Source organism: Papaver somniferum, unplaced genomic scaffold (genome assembly GCF_003573695.1).
Source record: "Papaver somniferum cultivar HN1 unplaced genomic scaffold, ASM357369v1 unplaced-scaffold_154, whole genome shotgun sequence".
Taxonomy (NCBI): Eukaryota; Viridiplantae; Streptophyta; class Magnoliopsida; order Ranunculales; family Papaveraceae; genus Papaver; species Papaver somniferum.
The window spans coordinates 8447376-8468924 of NW_020624820.1; the positions used below are offsets into that span (position 1 = coordinate 8447376).

Consider the following 21549-nt stretch of genomic DNA (forward strand, 5'->3'; position numbering starts at 1 on the left):
CGAAACATTTTTCGAAAGGAAAAGCCACATTTTTCCATCTTTGCCATTCAGCCAAAGATCTTGTTACCATCTCAGCATCAGTTTCACCTCTCAGTCTATATCGATTGGGTTGTATGGTTAAATCTACAAACTCACTTACTTCTTTATTAATTGTACGAAAACGATTTTCTATGTCGCATATAACACGACAACTCGGATTACGGGTGTCACTGGAGAATCCGTCGTGAATAACCGCCAAGAAATTCACCCATGGATAGTTTGCTGAAGAAAGCTGAGTAAATAAAAAGAACATAGAATCTGCAAATAGATTCATCTTCTTCTTTAGTATACGGAGCGCGCCGAACTAACAAGGTCTGAGACATGTTCAAGAATTGAAAAATTTGTTGAAGTGGAAGAATTTTTTTAAGCTCAGAGAAGAGTAAAGAATACTAGATGTGTGAATGTGAATTTGAAGTTGAAATGAGGAGTATTTAGGGAACTAAAAAATTATAGCGGTAAGATCATAAGAGTTTTCAACCGTCCAGATTCAGTTGTTGGCGCTTCTATGAAAAACGCGGCGCTGGGAGGACAAGATCTAGCGCTTTAACCAAGGGCTCGCGCTGGAAATAAAAGCGCCAATGATTTTGTCTCCAACGCCAGCGCTGGAGTGAAGATCGCCCGACCTATCATCGAACGCTCGCTACATCCTCCAACTCAATGAACAAACCAACAAATTTGTTGGTTTGAACATCCATTTTTCATGTTTGTTGAGTCCATATTGGGATCAAAATGAACAAACTTGAAGTTTGTTCATTTCATAGGAACTGCTCTTAGGATGCCCAGATAAAAACGAACTTTATATTTCTGCCTACTTCTCCTTTTTGAATGTCATTATCTTTTTATTTATCTGTACCAAATTATCCAACATATTGTAAGAAAAAAAAACCCATAGGACATAGTATTATTTCTCCGTGTCTGGCCCTTCTAAATTTCCGATATAATATTTTATTCATAAAATTGTTATCCATCATTTATCTTTGCTTATGCTATTGAGGATATAATTTTTCTTGTGAACTTGCAATGCAACAAAATATAACTGCTGCTTTTTCTTCTTACTTGAACAAACAACATTGTCTTTTCCGATATATTGCCACCTCTCCTGCCGATTCTCGCAGATGATTTCCAGTTGTTTTTTTGAGAGCTTTTAAAGTCAAGGTTATTCTTAAACTCTTTGCAACAAAACTTTTTAATTTAGCGACCTGACAAGTTGAAAGGAAAGCACTTTTTCTTTTTTTTTTTGCTCGGTAATGACAAAATTGTGTTGATAAATATAAATCTACAACCAAGGTATCCATATATTGAAAGAGATCAAGACACTGAATTTAAACAAGAGAAGAGATTCACCTACAAACCCAAAAGCGAAAATCACAGGAAAATTAATGAGGATCAAAAAACTTATGACTCCAATTAACAATCCCGTCATGAATTGCAAAAACCTCCATCGATGGATGATTGGAATCCCAATGAATAGTCTGAATTTATCTCATTTATGATAACTGCATTTGGTTTTTTTTTTTTTTTCAAAGGTGCGAGCATTGTGCTCCTTCCATAACCTCCAACTGATGCTAGTAGGTAACTATTGATGGTGGTTTTTAGCTTAGGATTAAAATCGTAAAACCGCACATCTGACATGATGTCACTATGACCATTAGCATATTTATTGAATCGATCAACATGCCTACGTAAGAATTACCAAGGTACCTTTTTTTATGTGTCATGTTCCACGCCAAAACCCTCAACATTGACCGACATCATCTACGCCAAACCCTAATTCTCATGCTACCGCGCCAAGGCATGCCAACCATGTCAGCCGCACCACTGTGCCAATGGAATGGCATGCCATCCATGTCTACTGCAACAAGGCATGCCAACCATGTAAGCGGCACCACTGTGCCAATGGCATGCCATGCCAGCCACGTCTACCGCACCAAGGAATGCCAACCATGTCAGCCGCACCACAGTGCCAACGACATGCTATGCCATGCACGCCGCACCATACCATGCCGGCCTTCCCTATGCGGCTACCAAAACGAAGGCATGCGACGATCAACGACCACCCTTCCACCTTAGATGCAAATCTTAGCCGTCCAAGGTCGCCAACCAACGCATGGTAAACCTTTGGCCCAAAACCCTAGTTTTGGCCACGCCAAGGCATGCCATGCCACATGTGCCAATGGCATGCCAACCACCTTGCCGCACCATACCATGATGGCCTTCCCTATGCGGCTACCAAAACGAAGGCGTGCTACGATCAACGACCACCCTTCCACCTTAGATGTAAATCTTAGCCATCCAAGGTCGCCAACCAATGCATGGTAACCTTTGGCCCAAAATCCTAGTTTTGGCCACGCCAAACCGTGCCAAGGCATGCCATGCCACATGTGTTAATGACATGCCAACCACCTTGCCGCACCATACCGTGCCGGCCTTCCCTATGCGGCTACCAAAACGAATGCGTGCGACGATCAACGGCCGCGCCTAAACCAGGCCATATTAAATCCATACGGAGCATGCTTTCATGCCACTGGCTACCAAACGAAGGGTTGTAATAATCAACGGCTACCTTTCCTCTTAAGATGCAAAATCTCGACCGTCGAAGGTCACCACCGAGCCGGCAAGTCTCCCAAGCTCAACTTTCCAGACAACAACAACATGCTACATGTTTTCCACGAAAACACTCGAGACATCAACACATGTCACAAACTGGGGGATGCTCATGGGGTATTTGTTTGGCGGTTTACAACGTGCGGCCTACACTCCGCCTGTTATAAGACAGTGTCATAAGGATGAGGTGGTTAGTAAATACAGGGGGTAATGGTGAAAAACTTTCTTTTATGGAACATCAATTCCAGGCGTTACCGGTTACCACCACCTCCTATTTACTCATCCTTTTGCCATTTCTTAATGAGACCATAGTACGTTTCACTTCGACTTGTATATATAGGTCTTACCTATTTCCACCAAACAAAAAGTTCAGGTCAGGAGCATACAACACTCAGAAAATATTTGCTAGCTTTCCATCTGTTAGCTTCCCACTTTCTGATACAAGTCGTAAAACAACTAATCTTCCAGAATCAACTATTCTGGTCTCAACACTCTCTTTGCTTCCCTCCCCAAAACCAACCCCTCTCCTTCACTTTGTGACCGAAGCAAGTCTGGAACGGACATTTCTTGGTTTAGGCCGGATTTGTACAGATTTATCTCTCGAATCTGAAGTACTCCCTTGCAGTACATTGTTTAGGGTTTAAACTCATTTCTCACCCACACACCCGAAATTACCAAAATCAGCAGAAACCGTTTTCACCCTCAAATAATTGGCGACCACAGTGGGAGATTGATCTTTCAATTACAATGTCAACTTTCAATCCTCGATATCATATTTCGACCCAGACGTCAGGACGGTAGAATAAAACGATCCGCTCAGGAATCAACGACTCAGCTACCAGACAGCCTGGTTACCAGTCATGACACCGCAAGGAGCGACTGAGGACTTCCCATAGGTCAAAATAAAACGATCCTCCCAGGGATCGAAGACTCGATTATCAAGTGAGTCGGGGACGACTGGAGACTTTCCACGATGGCGGTGCTTCCCACAAAACCTGGACTTGCACCTGACTCATTTTTCGTTAGCAGATCCAAAAAATCGAGTAAGTCCTGCCTAGACAAAATACATGGTTTACTATTTCAAATTTCACATGAATGATAAAACCGATAGCCATGTTATGTTTCATCCCATGTCATCTACCGACACACAATGTTCACGTTTCCATATCTTCCCTGGGATGTTTGTGTTACTTACAATCATAACCAAAAGATCATTATTCTAAAATAGTTCATTCCAAATAATAATCCAAAACCCTCAGGGTTAATACTTGTCTATCAACCCAAAAATACAGAAAATCAAAACCGTAAACTAGGCGTTTCATTTGCCTTTCAAAAAAAAAAACTAAGATAAGAAGTTCAGAAGACAGAAATGCATTCAAGGAAAGTTTTTCAACAACGACTTGCTCTTCTTAGCGAAAGCATCTTTCGTACTTTGGAGAACCGCCCATTTTAACTTCAGCTTCCTGGACAACTTTTCGACTTCCGCTTCCTGCTGTGTGACCGTATCTGCAGAAGAACATTCGGCTGTTTCGACCAGCAACTTTTCAACCTCAGAGAAACCCTCGACGAACGAGGGAGCATTGAACTTGAAAATTTATGCACATGTCATGATGGAACCTCCAGCTTGAGATTACATCCTCAGAAACGGTACAGCCAGTCACGTTGCACATGTCGCCAATTGAAGACAAGGCTTCCTCCACACGCTTAACCAACGCAAATCGACTGGTAATTTTCTTGGTCGTGGCGATATGTCCGTAGCTCTCCCATATCTTAGTATACAGCGCCTCATATTAGGCTGGCATGCTAAATCCCCCGACTAACACATGATCCGGATGAGGAACCAGATATGGAGGGTTGAAGGTGGCGCCCGCAACTGCATCAGTGACCAGTAAGGGATTCCTAACGACAATTGCACCTGCGGCCACTGGGGTGCTCTCCATTGTATGAGCCACAAGACGTCTTCACCTCGATCAACCTCCATTTCAAGGTCGCCCGGTGCAGCTGCCACAGTTGGAGACAAAGCTGTATCTCCACCAACCTATATCTCGGGTTCATCTTCAGAAACGGCTTCCCCCTGTGATATCACGTATTAGATGCTTTTCCAAAGAAGGAAAAACATGTAGAAGACTCACTGATCCGCTTTCACACCGGCCAGAAGAAGATTCAGGGCTACTGTTGGAAGAACTATTCTCGTCGTCGCCACTTCCTTCCTCGAGAAACGTTGTTTTCTGACTACTAGCAAGTTTGGTAAAGGCGTTCACGCTGCTGAGACTCTGGGCAAGGCACGAAGACAGACGCTTAGAAAAGAGACGAGGATATACGCAATCCAACTAAAATCAAAGAGAAAATCATACATACTCGCATATTAGACGAACTAAAAGTCGGAAAAGCCGTTGAATCTGACTGTGAACCATCTGCACGACTTTTAGACCTTCGCTCCTTCACTTGGGGACTGTCCGCGTCCAGGCTAACGGATTTTCGCTTGGTTGAAGAAGGATCCCTCAACAATGGGTGCTCCACTAAATCCACAGGAGAAGGCTTACCACGACGGTTTTCTACCACATCATTCACAAACCCATGAATAGAAAGAAACTCATCCTGCCAGAATATGTTATATTTGGAGGTTGTTGATGGATTTTGTTCCGCAAGCAGAAAATGGAGGCTTTTACCCGACACAAGAACACTAGCATCGAGAACAGTTGATAACGAGTTTTCTGGAACAACTGGCTGACGAACGAGTGAGACCCCTTGGTCAAAACCCATATACCGAGCCCCCCTATCGATATTGTAAGATACTTCTTTACAATATCCCCGAAAGAATGACAGCACATGACCAGACGTGCAGCTTCGCATGAAAACCATCTCTCCAACACTCATATCCTCTTTATCAGAAGACAAGGACATGCTCGGAGCAGGATCAAAGGTATTGATCTGAGTTATGGACGCATGCATCGGAGCCCATGGGAGAAAGTTGACCGTGTGCGAGTTTTCAAGGAATCCAACCAGGTTTGAACCAACCTTTGGGCGCCTATTCGACCAGCGCAGTATCCTAGAGCCACCCCAAGACTCGGAAAGTAAGGCCAACGGTTTTGGAGCACACTTTTCGAAGTGCTCCCACATCCACGCTTGGAGAAAGCCGTCATGAATATACGAATCCACTTTTATGTAGCCATTTGAAGCGCACATGTCCGCGACCAGCTGATCCAAGTGTGTGTACAGAGAACCAAGAAACAAGCCGCCAATAGGGAGAACGACACCTTTTGCCAATTTTATGGCAAACTTGATAAGTTCCTGTCTTATCTCTTTCTTACCAGAGCCGTCATCGAAAATATCCCTGGATAACCAAAGAGCCAAGAACACCACGACATGAAGCGTATTATTCTTCTGATTTGGCTCCAATTCATCAGGAAACCACTGAGATACCCACCAGCCATAGAAGCACCTCGTCTCGTTTTTTTTTCCGGACAAATCCTTTTGATTCCGCAACCAGAGCGGCGCGCATTTCTTCTTCATCTGCAGAAAATTTAACATCGAGGTTTCTTATTACGGGAAGGTTCAGCAGCACGGCCACGCTCTCTAAGAAAATAGTCATTTCACCCACCTGCATATGGCCGTGTGAGTGTCCGGACACCATCTGGAAATAAAGGCAACCAAGTCTGGAATATCTTTCATAATTTCAAGCACTGCGGAAGCCGCGATAGCATCAATAATCTGCGCCTTGGTCAAACTGGCTTTTACACATTCCTGGCTCATCATGAATCACATCCACTGCTCAAAGGGACGCAACGGACTCAGACAGATTTTAAAGTCGATGGGAGAAGTAAAATACTCTTTCCTCTGAAGACAAAACCTTATTACACCTCCTGGACGAACCGACCGGGCCTCTCATTCACTTTCCAGACCAGTCAGAAGAATCGACACATACTTGGGATGATTCTTCCTAATTGTGGCGGATGTTGTAAAGAACTCATCATCTATGTTTGGCTTGTAATTGCCAACATCTTTCGGTACGGCAGAAAGTTACATCCTAACGAAAATTCTCTCACGCTACTTTCACCTTCGAAATAACTACAATGGAACAACACGAAGAGAAATTATTACGGAAAGCGCATGGAAATTATTTTATCAGACACAAGAGATCCATCCTAAACGTAAGACAATTTGTTGCAAAGTCATAATGCGCGTAGACAAAGAAATGAGGACTGACAGACCTTGCATCACCACCTCATGCCATGGCCGTACCTCGCATCGGGAAGTTGACGCCCGGACGAGAATGCGCACCCCACTATGGTAACCATGCACACGGCCACACGAGGAAAAAGGAGAAAACCCTAGAAGCTAGGTTTTCACTGGAAGGGTATGACAGTTACTAGCTCATGCATGCCTACTTTGCACAGTAATTGGGGCGGCCAACATTACTACGGTATTCACACCTAAATGTTACTACAAGTTCATGAAAAGCATATCTACGGCTAGGATTCATACCAACACAGAAGAACAATATTTCTACAAGTTCATGAAAAGGTACGATTACGGCTAGGGTTTGCACTAACACAAGAAAACAAGAAAAATAAGTTAAAAAGCAAGTGCTGGAAGACATACTTGGATTCGCTCGTCTGCTTTACTACTACCACACGGCCAGAATAAAAAAAAAACAAAGATGTGAAATAAAAGGAGAGGCTATCCCCTTTTATAGGCGTAACACTTAGGAGTTTGAATAAGGAAATGACTTCCTATTTGAGTCAAGTAAGGAAAAGAGGCAGTCGAGCCCGCAGAGACAAATCACCAACGTGCCAAGCCGTCCGCGCCATTTCCTTATCCCCACCATGCCAAGTCATCCGTGGCATTGCCTTGGCCCCACCATGCCAAGCCGTCCGCACCATTTGACTTGGACCACCATGCCAAGTCGTCCGCGTCATTGCCTTCGCCCCACCATGCCAAGCCGTCCGCGCCATGCCTGCCTCACCAAGCCGCGTCATGCCTTGCACCACTGTGCCACGCCATGACTTGCCGCGCCAACACCAACAACTCGCCAAGCCAGCGTCACGATGTTCCCTAACCCGACCAAGGTGATGCATGGCCAGACTAAGCCAACAATATTCACCTCACCACTTCACGGTCTACACCACAAATAGATTCTATGCAAGGCCGCCAGACACGAGGATCATGAACTCTCCTTACCTCTCGAAAAAGGTTAGTCGGACATTCCTGACCATCTTATCACGACTTTTCGTTTCAATTTTGTCCTAGCCTGTCACCATCTTATGCTTACCTCGCGACAATGCTCTCGTTCCGAGCTAAGTAGAGGACTTAATGTTGATGGTGGTTTTTAGCTTAAGATTAAAATCGTAAAACCGCACATCTGACATGACGTCACGATGACCATTAGCACATTTATTGAATCGATCAGCATGCCTACGTAAGAATTACCAAGGTACCTTTTTTTTATGTGTCATGTTCCACAGCAGAACCCTTAACATTGACCGACATCATCTATGTCAAACCCTAATTCTCATGCTACCGCGCCAAGGCATGCCAACCATGTCAGCCGCACTACTTTGCCAATGGCATGCCATGCCAGCCACGTCTACCGCGCCAAGGCATGCCAACCATGTCAGCCGCACCACTATGCCAATGGCATGCCATGTCATCCACGTATACCTCGCCAAGGCATGCCAACCATGCCAGCCGCACCACTGTGCCAGTGGCATGCCATGCCAGCCACGTCTACCGCGCCAAGGCATGCCAACCATGCCAGCCGCACCACTGTGTCAATGGCATGCCATGCCAGCACGTCTACCACGCCAAGGCATGCCAACCATGTCAGCCGCACCACTGTGCCAATGGCATGCCATGTAGGACACGTCTACCGCGCCAAGGCATGCCAACCATGTCAGCCGCACCACTGTGCCAATGGCATGCCATGCCAGCCACGTCTACCGCGCCAAGGCATGCCAACCATGTCAGCCGCACCACTGTGCCAATGGCATGCCATGCTAGCCGCACCACTATGTCAATGGCATGCCATGCCAGCCACGTCTACCGCGCCAAGGCATGCCAACCATGTCAGCCGCACCACTGTGCCAATGGCATTCCATGCCATCCACGTCTACCGCGCCAAGGCATGCCAACCATGCCAGCCTCACCGATGTGCCAATGGCATGCCATGCCATCCACGTCTACCGCACCAAGGCATGCCAACCATGCCAGCCACGCCGCACCATACCATGTCGGCCTTCCCTATGCGGCTACCAAAATGAAGGCGTGCGACGATCAACGACCACCTTCCACCTTAGATGCAAATTTTACCCGTCCGAGGTCGCCAACCATTATATGGTAACCTTTGGCCGAAAACCCTAGTTTTGGCCACGCCAAACCACGCCAAGGCATGCCATGCCACATGTGCCAATGGCATGCCAACCACCTTGCCGCACCATACCATGTCGGCCTTCCCTATGCGTCTACTAAAACAAAGGCGTGCGACGATCAACGGCCACCCTTCCACCTTAGATGCAAATCTTAGCCGTCCAAGGTCGCCAACCAACACATGGTAACCTTTGGCCCAAAACCCTAGTATTGGCCACGCCAAACTGCGCCAAGGCATGCCATGCCACATGTGCCAATGGCATGCCAACCACCTTACAACACCATACCATGCCGTCCTTCCCTATGCGGCTACCAAAACGAAGGCGTGCGACGATCAACGACCACTTTTCTACCTTAGATGCAAATCTTAGCCGTCCAAGGTTACCAGATAACGCATGACAACTTTTGGCCCTAGTTTGGTCGTGCCTAAATAAAGACAAAACCCTAACTTTTGGCCGCGCCTAAACCAGGCCATATTAAAGCCATACCGAGCATGCTTTCATGCCACTGGCTACCAAATGAAGGGTTGCAATAATCAACGACTACCTTTCCTCTTAAGATGCAAAATCTCGACCGTCGAAGGTCATCAACGAGCCGGCAAGTCTCCCAAGCTCAACTTGCAAGACAACAACAACATGCTACATGTTTTCCACGAAAACAATCGAGACATCAACATATGTCACAAACTGGGGGATGCTCATGGGGTATTGGTTTGGCGGTTTACAGTGTGCGGCGTACAGTACCCCCGTTATAAGACAGTGTCATAAGGATGAGGCGGTTAGGAAATACAGGGGGTAATGGTGAAACACTTTCTTTTATGGAACATCAATTCCAGGCGTTACCGGTTACCACCTCCTCCCATTTACTCATCCGTTTTCCATTTCTTAATGAGACCAGAGTACATTTCACTTCGACTTGTATAAATAGGTCTTACCTATTTCCACCGAACAACAAGTTCAGGTCAGGAGCATACAACACTCAGAAAATATTTGCTAGCTTTCCATTTGTTAGCTTCCCACTTTCTGATACAAGTCGTAAAATAACTACTCTTCCAGAATCAACTATTCTGGTCTCAACACTCTCTTCACTTCCCTCCCAAAACCAACCCTTCTCCTTCACTTTGTGACCGAAGCAAGTCTGGAACGACCATTTCTTGGTTAAGGCCGGATTTGTACAGATTGATCTCTCGAATCTAATGTACTCCCTTGCAGTACATTGTTTAGGGTTTAAACTCATTTCTCACCCACACACCCGAAATTACCAAAATCAGCAGAAACCGTTTTCACCCTCAAATAGTAACCTATCGAAAATTCCTTAGCTTGAGAAGAAAGATGATAGCTCTTCTAATTTTTCATAACCTCCAAAACTGTCGACTACAGAGAGCCCGAAAAATGTGCATTAGTAAGAAAGTATTGTCAAACCTCAACTGTGAAAGGACAAGTCATGAGCAAATGATTCACATCTTCGGGAAAAAGATCACAAAGTTTGCATATATATTTGGTTTTGGGTTACCAGAAATAGAAACCAGTGCACTACCCCTTATATGAAAGTTGTCTAAAGTAGGGATACGACCTAAAAAGACTTGTCATAAGAATAAATCCACCTTATGAGGTCACTTCCTAGACCAAATTTTTCCTTTTGGAAAGGAGACCACCAGCTTCGAGCTCATAAGCAGAGGCTACATTTAAAAGCCCTGACTTATGATTCTTCCAAATCATAACATCCTCTTCCAATTTATCTATAGAAGCATTTTGAAGAACTAGTAATACAAAAGTCGATAGTCTTGTCACCAAGTCCATCAGGAGCGGTGAAATTTAAGGTGCCAAAATCGAAACCCTGAGCATTACATTTTTCCAAATACTTCTTCCGCTTGAGAGAGACAACTTTGTCAATGGCTTGACCGGGACAAAGGAACGAACACCATTCCCTGTGAAGGGGGAAACAACCGTAACATCTAGGCATACGTCACGACCATTATCCCAGTTAGAAACCAAAATGTCCGCAGGTATTAGACCAGGGTCGTTATCAGAAAGAAAACCAAGATCTACTTCTTTCCTTCCCGGAACACCCACCCGATAACATATATCTGCAAAAATATCACGACTAAGGTCATATCTGAACTTCACGTCAAGATCCTTTTTGCAATGCACAACATGGTCTCCAAATTTGTCCATCTGAGATGTACAACTAGGGCAAATCCTATCCTCTTCAAAGAAAGGAATCCCCAGCCTATAGGTAACCCAGACCAATTTTCATTTTAAATTTCAAATTTCAAAAAAAAAAATCTTTTAACTTTTGCAAATTTCTAAGAAAAGAAAATCTCAAAGGAGACATTGTAAAATGAAGACTATTATGCCGATTCAATACATTCGGCATGGAAACAGATGAATACCTTGCACGACTTTTGTATCATTTTTCCAAAATAATCATGATTTATTGTGACGACTGCATCCAAAATTTTAGCGCTGCACTCGGCATAGTCAATTATTTTTTTCAATGCCGACTTATATGGTTGACATTGTTTTATGTAATGAATACCGTGCCGAATGTGCCGATTTTATTGATGAAAAACATTATCATCCTTCGGCGTGGAATACAGTATATATACAGTGTTGACTGTATACGATCGACATGGTATTCGTCAATTATCCATGACAAATGTTGGAAAAAAAAACTTAAAACCAAAATTAAAAAATAAATAAATAATATTAAAAGAATAACGTGGAATTTTTATAGTTTTAAGACACCCCTTGACAGGATACTCCGGATGTTAGTTTGTAACTTTGTATGAGTGGAGGTTAACCACATGATTAAAGTTTAATTCATCATCAAAATTTTCTAATCGATTTATCGGGACGATTGAAGGGAGTCCCTTCTATACTGTCATTATGGGGACTAAAAATGCATTGCTTGCAACGTTTTCTTTTCATTTTTAATCGATTCAATTGAATGGGTATTGGTCGTTTTTTCTCGAAATTGAGTCAACAATCAGAGAGTTGTCGTCCCCGACTACGATTAGGAGCGATGAAAACGATTGGAAGTCGACCCGATTGACGGTTAATACAACATGAAAATGGTCAAAAAAACCGTCACCTAAACTTTTAATTTTAATCTTGATCATTGAATGCCAACAAAATTCAGCCCAGATCTAAACTGTTACAGAACTGTTACAAAATATGTTACACAATTGTTACAATATAAGTGTTACACGAATATGACGCTTATAAATGTTATAAAATCACCGTTACAAATATTGTTGCAAAAGTTGTTATAAATTGCGTCACAAAAAACAACCCCTACTTTGGTCGTCCCAGCACTGCTGAAGCAGTCATGGAGTAGTAATTAAGTTCTTAAAGCTCGACCAAATAAATCACTTTTTGAGAAAAAGTAGGAAGTTAACTAAAAAAAAATTAGTTAAATAATTGTGTAATAAAACTGTTTTGGAATTTATTTCTATTTTATAATACGTGTCAAAAAAAAAAGAAAAGGAACCACATCATAGCTGCACCGTTTAAAGCTTGACAAAAAAAAAAGAAGGTGTGTGGTGTTTAATTAGGCCTTAAATTAGGACCCAATTAATTAGCATGAAAAGTATCAAATTCTAAGTGAACATAAGATTTATGATAGCTGTGTGGTTACAATGAGCAGGAATATCCAAGGTTACTACCTAGTACGTACATGCCACATTTCCACAGTAACTACATATGCGGTGCCTAATTAAGTTGCCCGGAGAAAGATCTGAATTTGGAAAGGTTGGTGAGATGCAGGATAAATGATTAGTTAATGTGTGTGGTTTACAATGAAAACGAGTTAACTAACATATAATCATGTACTTCTAAACAACAGATGACATAACCTCATGTGATTAGTTAATTAATTAGTATATTTTATTGAGATTGATTCCTAATATTCGAAACCGAAAGTTAGTTACTAGGCGTGATCCCGAAACATATATATAACCTTATCGTCAGTGTTTCCCACCGAATGCTAGTTTTAGAGCAACTGCAGTGGTGCGATCAAAACCAAAGATCAAAGATCAAAAAAAAGACCAAAATTTGGGTTTAGTCCGTGGTGTGACGCAACGGTACATGATCAAAATTTCGTCAGGCGGACTTTAAAAGTCCGCCCCATTAAAATTCCATCAGGCGGACTTTAAAAGTCCGCCCCATCCTTTATAAATTTTAACAGGCGGACTTTAAAAGTCCGCCTCACTAAAATTCCATCAGGCGGACTTTAAAAGTCCGCCCCTCTCTTTGCAAATTTTAACAGGCGGACTTTAAAAGTCCGCCTCATTCCTTTTTTTTTTATTTAATTAAAATTTCGTCGGGCGTAATTTAAATCTCCGCCCGTTAACAAGCGTACTTTAAATTTACGCCCAGCAACAAGCGTACTTTAAATTTACGCCCGACTATAATAGAATTTGGGATTTGGTCGCGACCATATTTGGTCTGAAATTTGATCTTTGGTCCAAATTTGATCTTTACTCCGTCCCACTGTGTTACGATCTCATCCCATAAATTTGGTTATACTCGCCCACTGTGGATGCTCTTAGGACGTAGGCTGCTAGTTGTCATTCTCTCTCAACAATGACAATGCTGTGAAGAAAAGACGCTACTGTGGGTACTGTAAATCGCAAAAACCGTGACTTGGAGGAATAAAAAACAAACTTTTTTACTTCATTTATTAGTGTGGGTGCCTCCTCCCCTTCTCGTGTGTCATTATCCTTTTGGTATTCCCATCCATAGAGCTTAATAAGTGGAGGTGTGGATTGGGCCGTGCCAATACGAGCCCAGCCCAGCATGCTAAAATTTGAGCTCAGCCCAGCCTAGCATGGTAGCTTTATGTATTGTGCTGGGCCAGACTAATTTGCATAGTGGCACGGCACAACGCGCTAAGAAAACACGTTATAACATGCATACAACACCACACAATACAGTACAATACAATACATTTTGTGTATATTTCAGAAAAGATTGTGTATTCCATCTTCGTTATGTTGACTTATTTCTATTTCTATAACACCATATAATATTTAAATATCTGAAAGTTATTTACTTTGAAAAATATTAAATAAACGTGTCAGGCACAGCACAACACAATATATCCCGATTATTTTTCTGGCACAACACAAAACAACACGGTACACTTTAATCTCTGACATGGCGCAACACGACACATAGCACGCTGGGCTCGCCTTTTAATGGGTTGTGCCTGCTCGTTTAATTTACACCTCTAATAACATTCTTCCGCTGCTTCTAGTTCTTCTAAATTTCCAAGCTAACAGGTCATTCTTAAGATAATCAACCAACATCTATCTTTGACTGAGCACTTGGAGAAATAATCTCAATCTTTTTCGTGAACTTGCAATACAACAAAAGATAATTGATATTTCTTTTTTTTTTTTTCTTTGCACTAATAATATTGTCTTTTCCGGTATATTGGAACCTCTTCTGTCGATTCTCTTGGATGATCTGCAATTATTATTTTTTGAGAGTCTTTAAAGTCAAATGGGTATTCTCAAACTCTTTGCAACAAAACTTTTGAGTTACAAGTTTAAGGAAAAACACATGCTACTATTTTGGGACGTATTAGACGAGCCGAAGCATTATAGTTAATCTTGTGTAAACAAGGTGTAAGGAATAATGTTGCTAGATAATTCTATGATTTCTTTTCGAAAGAACCCATGATTGGGATGCTTGTTTTAGTTGGGGGATGATGAGTAAAATAAAATAGGACCATGTTGAAGTAAAATGATGAACCTTTATCCATATAATTTCATGGTAAAATGAAGAATACCATGCCGATTCTATACATTTGGCATGGAAATAGATTTACACCATGTCGGTTGTTGTATTTTCTTTCCAGAAAAATCATGATTGATTATATTGACCATGTCCAAAATTTTAATGTTGTAGTCGGTATGGTCGGTTTTTTCAATGCCGATTCTATACGGTCAACATTATGTTATGTAATGAATTTCATGACGAATGTACCAACTACCAAATGTTATCGATGAAAAACACTATGTCTTTAAGAATGGTATTCGACAAATACATGGCCGACTGTATACAGTTGGCATAATATTCATCAATTATCCATGGCAACTATTGAAAGAAAAACTTTAAAAATAAAATATAAAAATAATTTAACAATATCCGGAAGGGTAACTTGGAATTGTATAGTTTTAGACACCCCTTAACAAGATATCCTAGATGGATATAGCCTCCGCATCCCCTAATTATAGGCTCTATCGAAAAGGTGTACTTGTGCATGCATAATTTCCCATGCATTACACACTTGACTTAAGAAACCAGAAAATCATTTTAAGATTGAAGCGACGTCATTTTCTTTTAATTAAACCTCCCAAAAGTGTTCCATATTGATGATGTAATATTAAGTCAAGAAATCTTAGTTGATTCTGATTTAGGCAATAAAGACAAAACATACCGTGACGTGTGATAATAATGGAGTTTCTTGCTTCGAGTTGAAGGCTATATTGCCCACTATGAAACATCCTTTTGATTTTTGTTGTGGGATTACAGTTTATGCTTTAAAACAATTTTGCTAACGCATGGTTCAACAAAACACTCGACTAAAAGTGATCCGACTGTATATTCATACAGATAAGACTGCATTTGATAGCACGAAAAGAGTTCTACAGTGAACAATTATATCGCTTTCTTTGGAGAAAAAGACCCACAGACGACATATGCATCGAAAGAGCTTGTTACCTATAATATGAAAGAAATATTATTTTTTAAGAAATAAATATTTGATCACATTAATGGGCATGGTTTATAATTTAAAAAAAAATGTTTAAGCACGTATAACCGTCAGTCACAAAGAACGATCAGACTACACCACCCACATACGCACCTCTGACCTCGATTATGAGAATCAACCCCCTAACTGTATCTGGTCATGTTTTCATATCTGATTCGTGGATAAGGGTTAAGGATTAGCCTTCTCATCAACTATGAGAATTAGCCACTCTCTCAACGTGCCTGCCAGACGCCCTAGTTGTTAATTTATTTATTTTACCAGGCCATAGCATATACACACCCTTACTTAAACAACAACGTTTTTTTTTTTTGCATTCTTTTTTAAACTCTGCGTTTGATATTGACAAGTTTCAAATTCAGGTCTTTAATATCATTACCCAACATCTTTACCACTGTGACACCTATAAAAATAAGCTGAAATTAACATCCATATCCGAGCTCAGGCCGCTAATATCATCACACATGTCTAACATTGACTGCTAGTAAATTGTTCCTATAAAACATGTCAGTAACACGCAGCAACCTTTCTAGAAAGTAGTTTAGAGCTTTCCTTTCTACTTCCGAACTTCGGAAATTTTGCATAACCAGAGGAAAGTTCATCAATAAGGTAGTACCCCCCTCACACTCTTCACAAAAACCCTAATGAATGGATGGATACCCTAACTCCACGATCAAACCTCAACATCCTTTCTTAGCACTAGAACAAAAACACCTACCAGTTCTCTGGTCCCGTAACTAAAAAACTCCTCCCCTTTTTTTACCTACCCTAATTATGTGAAATGACCAACCTTACCCATCCCACGGTACCAGCTTCTTCAACAAAAGTTGTACCTTGTTAGTCATGCATGGGACATGAAAATATAGATCATTACAAGGACATTTCTGGTACAACAAAATGGATGAGGTTTTTCTTCTCCTACGATGTTGATTTTGACAGTAGTACAAAAAAAACCATCAAAACTAAAATGAATGGAAAGAAAGGAAGGACATTTCAATCGTCAGTGTATGAGCCGTTGAGAATGTGTTCAATTAAGAAAGTGCATCACATGGGGGAGGGAGTGGTACATGAAATGGAGCCCTGCAATTTTGATGTTACTTAAAAATATTTAAGGGTCGCAATCTCCCATATGAATTTGCAGTATCCCTGGGATACCACCACACTACTGAAACTTGCCCCACCCGTGTGATCATGCTACATTTCCGTACCAAACACCAACTTGCAATAGTTGCATTTGTTTTTTTTTGTTCTCCTCCTACGACACAGTGCTGCTAGCTATGACATCATATCTTCCAATAGATTGGATTCGGATGAGAAATGTAAAGACAGCAAAATTTCCAACCCAACATCGTTATTATGAATTACTTTAGCTAATTAATGCCCTTTTATACTGTGTGTTGCACGTGCAGAATACATACCCTGGAGATTGTGTGATTGCTGTTAGGCATTGTTGGAAACAAACTGCTACTTGGAGGAGCCATGCCCGTGACACCAACTTGTCGGAAAATATAAGGTACTAGAGACATGCATGAAGAGGCTGCTCCCAGGTAGGCGTACTCATGGTTCCTTGACTCCCAGGGTTAAGGTATTCATTAATGATTAACAGACAGACCGGCTACCAAACTCCACCGAAATCAAGATCTTGTTTGTTTGCTTGCAGCTGACTCGGCGTCTGGATTTAAGTCAATCCCTGACTCGGACCGAGTCAGCAGTCAGAGCGTTTGTTTTGCATTTTGAGCCCCTGACTCGGACCCATTTGAATCAGGTGATAAAATACCTCTGATTCATGGGACCAAACCAATGACTCGCGTTTTTTGAGTCAGATGAGTCAGATGAGTCAGATCTGACTCAAAACAAACATATCGAGTCACATCCAGATGTATCAGGTGATTTTACTAAAATCCAGATGACTCAGATGAGTCAGGAGTAAACAAACATGGTACAAATCTCTCCTAAGAACCTTAGGCCTCATGGCTTTAAAGCCGGACCCACCATTTCCATACAGGGTTTACCATTTTCATGTGAGAGTATCGGTTTGGTGTCGTTTTGGGAGAGTCCCTGGTGTGATCCTATTCAGATCAGAATAGGTTTTTGTAGAGTACGATAATCCGGTCCGCCAAATCCATTAGATGCATAGTGCATGTGAAGATTTTGATGGTATGCTATTGCAATCAAATTACCTAAATGGGGTAAACAACTAAGCAGTTACAGTCATCATTACAAAAGCTATGTATGTGATGAAATAGGTAACGCAACACTGTCCAATGATTCTTAGTTACATGCATTTAAATGTGGTTGTTAGGCAGACATTGTCTTTTTAACTAGTTATATGTCCATGCTCAGTTCAAATGATTCGTGTAAATATAGTAAAAGATTGGTTAACTCTAATATCTAGTACTGGTAAGGGTAATTTGGGAATAAAAAAAAAGAAGCACACGTTCAAATGAGTAAAAATATTTTTCCAATAACCATAATAACTACCATTAGCAAATGGTACTAGTACTACAACCAAGCGGTGAAAATTTGAAATTATTAAACCCCCGAAAGAAAAAGTTAGAAGAGGGTAAAAAAGTGAAAGAAAAAAAATTAGTAGTAGTGACAAAAAGATTAATTGACAAAAAGGTAGTCATTTTAAGTGGCTACCCAAAAAGGTTCCCAAGTTAATAAACCATTCTTTCCTTGTCTGCATTCTTTGCAGCTCCTTGGCCTGCGATGAAATTTTTCCGTTCCCATTTCACCCCTAATATTGTACCTATTTCCATCCATCTCCTCTTCGAAATCAAAATCGAAATCAAAATCGTTTTCAATTTCTACTTCTTCTTTTTTCTCTTCTTGTCCATTTTTTTCTTCCACCACCACTTCTTCTTCTTTCTGAATTTCTTGCTCGTAAATTTCTTCTTCTTCGAGCTCGGGTTCTTCAACGGTGGACATAAATTCTTTGGTAAAACGGAGCGTAAGACGTCCATCGCGTCTTTCGGCTTCAAAGTAAGTTTGTGGACGTGGTGCAGCAACAGTTTTAATGACCAACCGGCCATTTTCGCGATGACTTCTAACTTGGACAGAATTGGAACCGCTTATGGAAGTTAAAGGGGGTGGAAATGAACCAGAATTGTTCACCCTTTTATTACTACTAACAGTAGCCCAACTGTGTCTTACTTTTTGTGTCACTGACTTTTCACTCTCGGAATCGGATGAAGAAGAGTAGTAAAAATCAGTGTCCTCGCCAATATCACTGCCACTTTCGGAACCCAAACTCTCGGTACATAAATCCAAGCTTTTGTCACTTAGCCTTGATGAATATCGCTTGACAAGAGGGTGTACATATGGAGTTTGATCTTTTTCTTTGACGTCATTCTTAAGAGTTTGCGATGAAGAATCTGTAAGTGATTCGATTAAGCTCCATCCACATTTGGTTTTTCTAGTGTTGCACTCGACATCCTCATTGTTTTTGTTGCGAAGTTCTTGGGTGGTGACAGTTTTTACACTCGTAGTAGTAGCAGTAGCCAATTCGAAGAAAAATGGCTTGCTGAGTGGAGCCATTTTGATTTGTGGTTCGACGAACCGTGGTTCAAAGCATGATTGTAATCCTTCGCATAGCATCGAAGACATGATTGATAACCGCCAAATTTTTTAAAAATATGGTGATTCTAAGAGGAGAATTGTGAGATAACTTGGTAAATAGATGAATGAGAGGAGGAGGAATCAGTGATTTTGAATTCTAAGTTTGGAGAAAAGTTTTAATGGTGTTTTGTGTTTGCAGTAAGTGAAGGTTTAAGAGAAGAAAGTGAAGAAGGGAATGAGAATTGTGGATGGAAGATAAGTAAGAGGAGGCCTTGTGTATTTATAGTCTCAGAAAAAAAAGAAAAAAGGGTGCCCACAGGGAACTTAGGGTGTGTGTTGAGTGAGAGATCGGGGGGGGGGGGGGGGGGGGGTCCCTTTTCATCTCACCACTAAAAAATTTCTTCTTCAAAAAAGAAGCTTCTGCGTATTACAAATCTTGATTCCCAAACAATAAAATGAAAAATAAAGTACTTTCTTGTTTCGGAAAATGGGTCATTTGTCCAAATATTTTTAAATCACGGTTCAAATGGACGAGTAAAAAATAGCTTGGATGAAATGGCCAAAAAAAATAAAAAATAATAAGGATGAAATTGGTTTTATCCTGGCTTAAATTTAAAAAATAACAAGATGAAACTGGATACATCCTGTGTAAATTAAAAATAAGAAAAAATGTTTGAAAATGGGCACGATGAAACTGGTTACATCCTGCCTATTTTTACATTTTTTGTCCATTTAGACAGTATCAAAATCTGTTTGTCCATTTCTCCCATAAATTGTTGATTTGGTTTTTTTAACCAATTTTGTGTTCTTGTTTTTAGAAGCTCCCGTCTGGAATTGGGTATATGGGCAATGTTGGAATGATGGTGAGTGAAAAATGATGTTATTTTTGCATTTTTTAACTTTAATTGGAGACGCTTGGTGTAGATGGTGCCATTAGATTCATGGAGATAACTATTGGTGAGTCATATATCTAGTTGAGCAATGACTAACTTGTTTTAACTAATAAGATTTTTAACTATGTGGAAAACACAGCAACTACCGTCTTGTGGCTAGCTTCTACGAGATGCGATCATTTTACCTTGGGACGACAATATTAGATGTGACACTGGAGATGGATTTTGTCTTATACTTTAGTATATTGAAACGATTAGCAAGGTCCATTTTCATTTGGTTTTTAAGAAGCTGCATGCAACTATAGTCTTTGGTTTTTGGCTCTTAAATTTTACTAAGATGGGCTTGATTTGAGTCAGACCTCCAGAGATCAATACCGCGTTCTGACTCGATGGTGGAGACTGGAGGGATGGATAACTTTTCCAAAAATGAAGTCCTTAAACAATAAATAATAGCTCTGACAATCTGACTCACTACCTTAACTAGGAAATGGTAGCTATAATTATATTTTGATTATTATCTGTACTTTTTTGTTTGAAGGGTTATAAATCGATGGGATTGTCAAACTCGAAGCCGTGTTAACTCTAAATAACAAAACAGAATTTTCATTAAGGGTCGTTAGTAAAAAGTGGAACGGCATCGAATTAAGTATATATTAAATTATCTGCGTTTTAAGGAACTTTTCGTTGTAAGAACCAACCAAGTTTGAAGGACCACCTTAATAAATAGAGCTAAGAATACCACCCTATTCAAAGAACCCTCTAATCTTAGGAGAAAGCAAAACAGAGTGCCCTCTAATTAAGATTAATGTACTCTGAAACAGTAGTGACGTAATTCGGGGGAGGGGTTTTACAAAAAAAAAGGGGGACCTTGATTTCATACTGTATTAAAACTTGATGATCACATCAGCTTAATCTCCTTTTGGGTTGTCATTGATTTGGCCGATTTCTTTTTATTATACTAGTTTATAAGATGACTGAACGAGCTGTACGGATAACTGTGTTTAGCGTACTGTTCCAACAACTTACTAAACCACCATCACTTGCTTCCCTAAGATAGAGTTATGCGTTTTTCATGAGCTAAACAATGTTTAGTTGCTTCTTTAGACATCCTCAGGGGCTCTGAATGTGGCATCGGGTGAAAAGGAGATGCAGAAAAATGAAAATGTTTTAGTTAATAGTTAACTATGACTAATAACGTGGCACAGAGTTTATTGTCTTGCAATATTTTCTCACACCTAAATGAGAGGAGAACTTTTCTCCGGAGGAGGAGCAGGACCATCATCTTGTTCAGATTCACAAGGAACGG

At 41.0% G+C, this 21549-nt stretch overlaps 1 protein-coding gene across 1 annotated transcript; it reads right to left on the reverse strand.

The window, feature by feature from the left end:
* Window positions 1-18233: 18233 nt before the first annotated feature.
* On the reverse strand, window positions 18234-19587 carry LOC113336942 (protein FANTASTIC FOUR 1-like). The gene has a single exon (XM_026582652.1). The coding sequence runs from the start codon at window positions 19396-19398 to the stop codon at window positions 18421-18423; it is 978 nt and encodes a 325-aa protein (XP_026438437.1). The 5' UTR covers window positions 19399-19587; the 3' UTR covers window positions 18234-18420.
* Between the last annotated feature and the right edge of the window lie 1962 nt (window positions 19588-21549).

Coding starts and splice junctions, on each gene's coding strand:
- LOC113336942 (XM_026582652.1), bottom strand. CDS start 19,398: ATGTCTTCGATGCTATGCGAAGGATTACAATCATGCTTTGAACCACGG.